The 10601-nt window shown below is 40.7% G+C and overlaps 1 protein-coding gene across 1 annotated transcript; it reads left to right on the top strand.

Moving 5' to 3' along the window:
* Window positions 1-1559: 1559 nt before the first annotated feature.
* Window positions 1560-9485, top strand: card9 (caspase recruitment domain family, member 9). Its single transcript, XM_085424924.1, has 13 exons — window positions 1560-1814; window positions 1930-1999; window positions 2880-3017; window positions 3105-3223; window positions 3324-3530; window positions 3610-3690; window positions 4366-4593; window positions 5469-5594; window positions 5672-5860; window positions 5945-6002; window positions 6078-6199; window positions 6284-6339; window positions 6425-9485. The coding sequence occupies exons 1-13, from the start codon at window positions 1701-1703 to the stop codon at window positions 6510-6512; spliced, it is 1596 nt and encodes a 531-aa protein (XP_085281050.1). The 5' UTR covers window positions 1560-1700; the 3' UTR covers window positions 6513-9485.
* The last annotated feature ends 1116 nt before the right edge of the window (window positions 9486-10601 follow it).

Raw genomic sequence — 10601 nt, 5'->3', positions numbered from 1 at the left:
GCCACATTATCATAGAGAATAGTGATTGGTCTGCAGCAATGTTTGGGTGGGTGGTAGATGTCAAGACTCGGGTTTTCACAACAGAAAACTAAATTATTACAAGGAGGGGGGAAAAGGCAAATTAAAAAATGATTATTAATGTTCACTGACTTTATTGAAAAAAGCACTTGTTGCTATCTAACATTCACACTCTGATCAACACATCAGGGCTAACTCGGGGTTCAGCCCAAGGATACTTTGGCATACAGATTGGAGCTGCCAGAAAATGAACTGCTAACCTACTTATAGACTATTTGTTTAAAAGAGTGCAGAAACAAGTCCGCTATGTAAGAGGTGAACTGCCAGAGGTTAAAAAAAGTAAGGTTACCCCAAAAAAATGTACTTTTAAGAATTAACAATGGAAGAGAGACCGAGACAGACCATCATAACACGTCTAAAAATGTAGGTCTGTCCTACAGAAAACTTGCAAAGAAAGTGTATGCCACAGGTGGCCAATTTGAGTCAAAAGTTTAGAATACATTTTGGCCTATAAATTAATTCCATGATTTCTTTTTTCACTCTAATTGCATATTTGTATTATGCTTTCATTTCAGAGTGCAATGAGACATTAAACAGCATAATTTTTAATAACAAACTGGAAAAATTGGGATTTTCTAAAACTTTTGACCGGTGGTGTGTATATAACAAAAGTAATGATTTTAAACAGCATTTTTTATTTTATTTTTTAAACAAATAGCAATTAAGATATTTTGATAAGATACATTACTATATTTAAAAAGTTGGGAAATTTGGGATTAATTAAAAAAGATCAATGCTCATTATCTTGCATGGTGGTCAGATAGTGTGCACTGTCACTTCACAACAAGAAGCTCTGAAGATCTTGGCCCTTTCTCCGTGTACCTGCGTGCACATTGCTTCCTCTCTCAGCTTCCTCCCACATTATAAGAATTTGGATCCATTTAGTCAAACAGTGGTAAAGTGCTGAATAATTGTCTAATCAAATCCATTCATGTCGAAGTGAGGCAAAACAGGTCATTTGCACGCATGCAGGAAGCTTTACTTTACTTCTCCACATTGCACTTACACATCCACTCTTGTGGTAACCTTATCAGCCAAATCCTACTTTAACCACTCATGACAGGTAAAGTAAGTCAATAAATTTTAAAAGGTTGATAGAGTGTAACTCAATAAGAGAAAAGTCACTCAAAAGAAAAGAGCTCAGTTTTTGTTTTTTAAAAAGTAAATTTAATGGAGCTTACTAAGTAAAAGTATTGTTTTTTTTAATCTAATGAAATGGTTTTATAAACTTAAATAGAATAATATAATAAAAAAGTGTCTTAAATTATAGAATAAAAGTAGACACAGTGACCATGAGATGATGTTAAAGTTGGAAAGCATTGTGAGCATTACTGATGTTATAAAGTATTACCCAAGCAGAATGTGGACAGTCAGCTTGATCAGAAAGCTCAGTGCTAAACAGCTGTGACCTGATTGGTGTATTCAGATGAGCTGGAATCAGTCAGCTCAGAGTCAGTTAAATGAGGCGGAGACTGACAGTAAAACAAGAAGTGACCTCAACGATGTGTTCAGAAAATCAGAGGCAGATAGAGAGAAGCGGGTGTGTGGGACCAGTGTAACCAGCGTACTCAGTGTAGTCCTCAGTGTGCACAGTGGTGTGTTGTGTAGAGTGTAACGGCACGATGGATGGAGTGAGTGAGGATGACCTCTGTTGGCTCCAGCTGGATGACTTCAGGATGCTGCTCATCAAAACTATTGATCCTTCAAGAATCACCCCCTACCTCCGCCAGTGTCAGGTATGCTCTTGCTCCTGCCTCTTGTTCTTGCTACTCTCCTCTCTGCTCCTGTGGTTGTTGCTCCTCTTCCTTCCTTTCAGGTGGTGATAGGTTCATGTGTGGTCTACCTTATCAGGTAATCAGTGCTGAGGATGAAGAGCAGCTCTTCAATGACCCGGCGCTCGTCATCAGGAGGCGTAAAGTTGGTACGTTGGGTTTTTTTGTTTTTTTTTAAACATACCAGATTGAAGCCAGTACAAACCTTTCATTTAGTCCAGAAAGGCCTCCACGTGAACCTCCTGATCCACAAGGAGGAAAAAAACACAAAAAAACACAGCAATGTTTAATTAATTCATCTGAAATCTGGGTTCATGTAACTGCTGGGGAGAAGTAAATACTTGAAAAATTTAGCTGAAAGCACACATCTTCACTGTTCATCCTTTATACTGTCTATGAGTAAGATGAGTCTTTAAAACACATTCATAAATTACAAACGTCTCCTGGCGGAGAGGTCTAATTCAGTGACTTCCCATCAGCCTAGCTTACTTCTATCAGTAAAGCTGTATGAGACAAGATCAGAAATGTCTTAGAAACAAGACAAAGAGAGTTCTCACTCAGTGGCTGCTGCGTGTGGTCAGAATGGTCTAAAATACTAGGAAGTTGTAACAGTGTGGTTCCTCTACACCTTGGCAGGGTGTTGTTGACGTTAGTTGGCAAACCCACTTCCAGAGTTTTTCTGTTAAAAGAAACTGTAAGCATTTACTTAATCGGTTAGGTCATCATGAACAAAAATTAATTAGAAAAAAACAACCAAAAAGAAAACAACAGAGTGCGCATAACCTCACCAAATATAGATATTCATGGTGACATCTGAGTCACAGAAGTCAGACCATACTCACTTAGATTATGCCCTGTTCATGTTTAAAGAAGTGTTTGGTTGCCGTTGTTGTTCTTATACATGTCAACGTGGCCAAAACGGTCGCAGTGACTCGCTGACCCTTGGTGTCCCTATATAGATAGCACCATTATATATCAGCGTAATGAGTCTTGCATCCGCTGACCTTTGTTGTAACCTTTAATCTGTAGGGGCCCTACTGGACATTTTGCAGCGAACGGGAGTCAAAGGTTACACAGCTTTCCTGGAGAGTCTGGAACTGGATTATCCTCAACTGTATAGCCGGATCACTGGGAAGGAACCCAACAAGACCTTCAGCATCCTGATTGGTCTGTCTTCCTGACTGTTTGCCTGTTCAGATATTTTCATGTACTGATTATAAATTGATTCTGATCAGCTGTGTATTGCGTGTTCAGACACTGCAGGAGAATCGGGTCTCACTCAGTTCTTGATGTCGGAGCTCAGCCGCCTGCAGAGGGCACTGCAGGATGAGCGGAGGCGCCGCCAGCAGGCCTGCTCTGCTGCCAAGGATCAGGTTGGTTCAGCCACACGGTTACTGAGGAACAGAGCGAGATGGAAATTACACAAAAAACGTAATGTTCAATCGCTGTGTTCTCTCTTGCGCTTGTCTTCAGGAGGTGTGGTCTCGCCAGCAGCAGCTGAAAGACCGTGAGCTGAAAAAGCTGACTGAGCGCGTGCAGAAGGTGCGAGATGAACGGGAGCGGCTGAGTGAGGAGGTCAAGCAGCTCAGAGATCACAACTACAGTCTGATGGCTGACATCAACAGTCTGAACCAGGAGAAGAGCAACGCCCTGCTGGCCAACAGAGATCTGCAGATAGAGGTCAGCTAACGTGTGTCCATCTGACATGCTGCTGACCCGTACAGAGATAGAGCCTGACCTCTGACCTCTATGTGTGTAGGTAGAGCGCCTGAAACACACAGTGATGCGAGCAGAAAACCAGACTCGACTGCTGAGGCGACGAACACTGAGACCACTCCAGGTGGTACTGGATATCTAACACACACCCTTTTACCTTTTATCTGACCCTCACTACAGCTATGTATGAATTATTCAGCTTCGACTGTTGAGTGTTTTTAGTTTGAGCTCATACCTGCAGGTTACATTACATAACTACAGCCACATGAAAGAGGAAGATTTCACATGGCTTTGCAGTCCTGTGAAAAGCTAAGAAAATATCAAAATTCATGACTATACAATGAGAAAAAAAGACTGAATATGAATGCTTGTTTGGAAGGGTTGCCACGAGAAAGCATGGCAGCACAGCTTAGGTTTCCAAGGTTGCATGTGAAGAAACCACAACCACATCCTGTGGATAGAAACAACCAAAGTGGAGATGTTCGGCCGTAGCACACTGAGCAATGTTTGGTGAAGACCAAAACTTTCACATGACTGTTTCTGCTGCTTTGCCTAGAATCTGCTTTTCACTACAATTTTGTTGCACTGGACTTGGTTTTAAAGGCAGTTTTCACAGCTACACTTTAACAAACAATTCAAACACCTTTCATGTGTTATCCCACATGAACTGATTAGTAGTGAAAAGTATTTCGCACACCTCTTATCCCAGACTACACTTTGGTTCTTTTTGCAGAGCTTAAAAACTGTTTAAAGGTTAAAAAACACCACTTAGATTAACGTGTTAACTTGTGTATTTCAGAGCAAGAGTCTAGCTTTGCCCACTGAGACCTTTTTCCACCCGGATAAAGTGGAGGAGCTGAAAGAGGAGAAACAGGAGGAGAAAAAGCAGGAGAAGAAGGAGGAGGCACCAAAGCAGCAGCAGCAGCAGCAGGAGAAGCAGGAGAGCAAAGCTCCTATGATGAACCTCCTCTCCACTGTGTTCAGACTGAGGAGAGAACTCCACAAAACAGAGGAGCAGAGAGCCAGGGTGAGGAGCACCGGTAGTTTCAAACAAGACTATAGCACATGGCTAACAGAATGCAAAGCCGCTCCCTTTAAGCAAATAAATATAATGCATTCAGGGAAATTTAAATTGTAGAATGTATCACATGTAATATTAGCATTTTGGCTGATTCCATTTAGTTTTTTGGGACCCTTAAGTGACCATATTTGGATTAGAGGGTGGAGTGTGGTCATGAGCTGTGGGTAGTGACCGAAAGAACGAGATCGCGAATACAAGTGGCGGAAATGGGCTTCCTCTGAAGGGTGGCTGGCCTCTCCCTTAGAGAGGATGAGAAGTTCGGCCATTCGGGATGGGCTCAGAGTAGACTTGCTGCTCCTCCACATCAAAATGAGCCAGTTGAGGTGGTTCGGGCATTTGACAAGGATGCCCCCTGGGCGCCTCCTGTGCGAGGTTTTCCGAGCATGTCCCACTGGGAGGAGGCCCCAGGGCAGACCCAGGACACGCTGTCGAGATTATATCGCTCAGCTGGCCTGGGAATGCCTTGGTGTTCCCCCGGATAAACTGGAGGATAAGTTTCAAGATAAGTGTAATCTCTGAGATGTTCCTTGTGATGAATCATTACTTTTGTCATATTTTCAGCGATATGTGGTTTTAGGTTGAGTTTAGTTAGTAGTGAATGTGCACCATGGTGTTTCTGAGCAGCAGCATTGCTCATGCCACAGTAAAAGGATGTTTTATTGGAGCAAAGAGTAGCAGGAAATCCACATGCATGCTTCTATTTGATGTCAATCCCTCGAGTGTGTCATGTGTCAGCTATCAAGTGCAACTGCTGGAGGCTGTATGTGTGTGTGTATGAATCTCATTCTTGGTTTTGCAAGCCTGAATGCGTTTGTTTTCAGACTTTGGAGGAGAAAGAGGAACTAGAACTGCGCTGTGCTCAGCTGAAAGGAGATGCCAAGATCTACCGTCAACAAAACAAGCAAACCCTGAGACAGCTGGAAGAGGTGATCAGGGAGAGAGAAAAGGTGAGGAGCCTGAGAAGGGATAAGAACGGGAGGTGGGGCAGAATGTTGGTGGGTGTTAACTCTGGTCGGTTCTTCAGGCGCTGTCATCGCAGTCAGAGAAGCATGAGGAGGCACGGGTACTCCTGCAGGAGAAAGACCAGTACAGGGAGCAGGTCAGAAAGCTGACTGAGCAAATAGACAGGCTGGAGCTTCTGCTGCTGAGGTCACAGGGGGAGGAGCTACAGCTGAGGACACGCCTCCGCAGAATCACTTCCAACTCTCATCAGGTGAGGAGCAGCTGGAGGAGCTGGAGGAGGAGGGATTTTATGAAGGTGAAGTATTGAGGTAATAACACCGGCTTCTGTCCTCAGTGTGAAAGGAGTGTGAGCAGCGAGGAAGAGGAGGAGCCTCCAAAGAGCACTGCTAAAGGTCAGTCATGTCATGTGATGAGATGACATGGGGTAATGTGAGGTGATGTCATGTGCAGTGGTTTTGTGTGAACAGGCAGCAGTGAGGAGGTTCGCAGCGGGACTTCGGGGGAGAACGACGAGGCTCAGCGGCAGCAGAATGACTCTTCAGGAGAAATCGTCGAGCCTGGCTTCAAATCCAGTAATACTGTATCATGGGTAATTTCTACGTGCCTTATTCACACTGCTAATTTAACTCATGGTGTTTGGAAGAGACTTCAAAGCCTGTCTGTTCGTCTACAGGAGGAGGAGCAAGCAGAAGTCTGTTTTAGAGGTCGTTCAAACTTTGTTTACCGCAGGTTAGTACTGGCTTTTTAAAACTTTATTTCTATACATCTGTACATGCATACAGTGTGAGTATGACTGTGTTCTTATTTCCAACAGGAAGCGAGCCCTCAGGTCAAAGCTCAACAGTACAGACTATATAGCCTGTAACCTCGACGACAGCAGCGACATCACCGACTCTGACTGATGTGACGCCATGAATGTATTTAACGTTAAATGCATGGCATATTTTTTACCAACCTGCAGCTCAAAGTGCTCCATATGGCAACACCAAAACAACTCTAAGAAGCAGCATTTAAGTTTTACTTCAGACAAATTAAGACAACATATAGCTGTTTATTTTTAACACAAGAATTCCTAATAGGACTTAAAGAAAAGAAATGTAAACTTAATAGCAACAATACATCACAACTGTCAACCTAAAAACTGAAGGCCAGATTTACTGAAGGATGCAAGATTGTGTGATGCTGCATTTGCAAAAGTGCAGAGATGGGAGAGGAAATTCTGCATCTCACTTGTTAACGTCGCTCATTTAAAAACTAGATCCAGCCAGTTTATTTCAGTAATGAGAAATGAACCAAGAGCAGCACAACCTATTGAGTCAAAAGGAGCCGAACTGATGAACCTGATGAGGGTTTTGTGCTGCTGCAGACCGTTAGAAAATCTGGCCCTAAGGGGAGTTGACAGAGGAAGCAGTATGTAGAAATTTTGTAGCAGACGATTGGTCACGAGTAGACGTTCCAGCTTCAAGCTGCTTAGGTACGTCGCTGAGGTATTTACCACCCTTTCATTTGTGAATTAGCAGCATCTTTGGATTCACCGGCAGTCATTTAAAACGCTCAGCTTGAAGTTGAGAAAAGTTTAACTCAGACCCGCCCACTGCGCATCGCCAAAGGTTATTTCATCTTGACATAACTTAATTTCATTGACTTTCTATTATCCCTGGTGGTCATGTCACTTCTAGACACTTTTCTGGATTCCCCTTATAACTATAATATATGTATTAATATTTCACATTAAACGCGGGAAATTTTCCTTTAAAATCATTGACAGAGATCATAATTATGATATAACGAGGTGGGATATTCCACAGTTAAGGCGTATCAAAACAGAAGGTGCTTTCACCTGGTGTAGAAGATGGATGCACCCAATGAGACATCACTTCTAGGTTGGTGAAGCCTTCAACTGAGCATTTTGATGAAAAAAACCCCACAAAAACAAATGCCACGTGCTCATTGGCTGACAACTTGTGATTTTCTTATTGATTTTTACACAACTGGAAGTCTTTTTGCAACCAGAGAAGTCGCCCCCTCCTGGCCATTAGAAATAATTCAGGCACTTTCATGAAGATTTGTCCAACTTTAACATACAGTCTATGGAATGGACACATTTATTGCTTTTCCCATAGTTGACAATTCCACAAGAAATGACTCTTACTGATGCTAAAAACTTTGTTCCTAACAAAATTGTTGTGTCCAAAGTTGAAACCACTGCTACTGGTGACTATGGGAAGGGCAAATGCAGCTTACAGATTCGGTCTGCCATGATTTTCACCAAGTCAGAATTGGCTCTGCACTGGCACTGTTTCTGGTAGCACACTAGTTAAACTAGTGTCTATGATGTATGTAGTTATGTGATCAGTGAGAAGAGCGATGAGAAGATGCGGTATGTTGGGTTGATGCAGAGATGTAAAGTTGTACATCCTATGGTTTCTAGTTATTTTAAATAATCTTTCCAAGTTAAAGCATGAAAGCTTTAACTTGACATGCCATTGCTCTCTGAGATACGATCCCAAAGACAAAAAGAACTCTCCGCCTGCTAAATAAGATTTCAACTCAGGAAAAGCACAGAAAGACCAGACCATGACCAAACAGTGGATCCAAATCTGCTCAGATTTCTAAAAATTGACAGAGCTTTCAGTTTCCAATTGAATCTGAAGTTGGCTTTTTCTTCACCTAGAAGTTAATTTTTTCACTGTAACATTTCATGCTCTGAAATCAGGAAACTTGCAGTGTTTGTCGAAATAATTTGTTTTGTTCAATACAAAAAGTGCTACCTGGAAGCCGGAGAAAATCTCAGATTCCAGACTCTGATACTTCATTTAGACTTTGCTACATATTAATTGAATTGTTATTATAAATAATGAAGCGATGCTTAGTATACAGTATTTACTTTGTATAAGTAGGCTTGACATCAGCGGCTGTGAACCTGGAGGTTGTTGTTTTTGTTCTTGTTTCTTTCACTAGCTTTAGGGAGAGATCCTGGTTTAAAATATGATTTGAAATTGAAACTGGTCTCACTTTACTATTTTGATGAATGTTGCTGGACACCAAAATCATTATGTCTGCAGAATGCAGTTAGCGTGTCTTATCTGCTATGATTGAATACATAATGCAACATAAATGCTATAAAATTATAATTGATATCATTACCATTATTTTAAACACAAATTATTGACATTATAAAACCAATTAAAACTTTACTAATGGCTTTTAAAAATTCTTAATTAAAAATTACAATTAACTTTGAATAATTAGGTACTGAAGGTAAATTAAATAGGTATTATTTATTAACAATGTTTATTTTTCTTTTTTTTTGTCTGAATGTCACTTTCCATGGCATTCAAACACCCCAATAACCCATATTTTTTTATTGATGACTTTTGTTGCAGTGTACATAATCTGATTTTTCTTCTTTACTTCTGTCTATATGTAATTTACAGTGTGGCTTGTCTTTATTATGAACATGATAAAAGTTTCAAATAATGACAGTGATGTGTAGAAGTAATGCCTGCGAGCCAAAGTTCTGGATTATGTTTTCAGCTTCCTTTTTTCTTTTTCTTTTTTTGGCTTCCATCACAAACTGATGTCAGCTTGTCACAAATTTATTTATATAGTAACCTGCAGCAGGTACAGAATGCCTACAAACTACAGACAGTACAGATCATCAGCACAGGCGCTGCTCTTCAGAAGGCCTCCAGAAGCCGTTGAAACAGGGAGGCTCAGTCTTTTTGAGAAGGAAGAACTTAAATAAAATTAAACAAAAAAAAAAAGGTGATCTTGTAGTGGAAACCCAGAATAAAAACATAGAGCCAAGCATGAGCAGAACAGGCAACCAAAATAATCTGATTTCATTTTTGTGAAGTTTGATTTAAGAACTTTGTTAAAATTCATTTTACTGTGGGATTTAAAGAATTTATAAATTGAGCTTGATGTCATAAAACATTTTTCAAAACTCTCAGTTTCTTGTTATTCCTATTTAATTTCTTAAAAGTTTGATTTTTGTATGAAGTGTTGTGGATGTTAAATTATTAGAATCAGGATATAACTTTTGTTTTGTTTTGCCCAGAAGAACATATTGTATTTTTGTCTTTTTTCAGTATTTAATCAATCAAGAAGATTAATTTTTCTATTTAATTAGCAGCAAATGTTCAATAAAGCACAGTTAATCACTGAGGGAGAGAATATGATCAGCTCTTGCACTGATTTTTCAGTTTTCTTCTATTGCTGATGAATTTTCAGATTTTGACAGGTGATCCAATATTTTCTTCAGAGCTCCTGATCTCTCCTGATAGAGTGAATCTCCTCCACCTCAGGATATCTGACAGTAAGGCTCCTGCTCCGCTTTACAGCTCCTAATTTTAACAGGAGTCTGTATGACTCGCTTCTGGAGCCAGCCTCAAGAGGTCATCGGAGGTGTTTTCTTCACAATTCCATGGAGAGGTGGTGTGGAGGGTCAGAGGATCTTTTGTTTTTCACTCTCTGGTTTTGGAGACCAGCAAAGTTTACTCTCCAGCTTTTTATGTTCACTTTCAGCTACATTTTGGGACAGTAATAACTACAGCATGTAGTATTTCAGCTACAGTAGGTTTGCTTTCTAGCAATTTTCAAATAATTTACATAAATGTGAAAAAAAAAATGAAATACAGAACTGATGAGTGACACAGTCTGAAGAAAAGGTCAACTGGAGCTGAGCTCTTTGAGGAACCTCAAACTGGATGTTAGGACTTTATTGTTTTACTGCAGTTTGAGGAACCATCTCGACACATGGACGAGGTCGCGGTGCTTCCGTTTATGACAATGTTTATTTAAAGGGACAGTTGGCCCAAATAACTAAAGCTGTGTTTTTCTCGGTCTATCGCTTTGGTTGTCCATACTGGCTTTAGGTGATTCGGTGCTACTTGCGTTTTACCTTCTTTTTACTCCTTCACACCAGGAAAGTGGTAAAAATGTAAGAAAAGTTTGATTTCTTGGAACTGCAAACAGAAGGCACATTT

The sequence above is a fragment of the Rhamphochromis longiceps genome, linkage group LG12 (assembly GCF_057381845.1).
Source record: "Rhamphochromis longiceps isolate RC_006_pf linkage group LG12, R_longiceps_female_GT1.1, whole genome shotgun sequence".
NCBI lineage: Eukaryota > Metazoa > Chordata > Actinopteri > Cichliformes > Cichlidae > Rhamphochromis > Rhamphochromis longiceps.
This window is presented reverse-complemented; position numbering and strand designations above follow the sequence as displayed.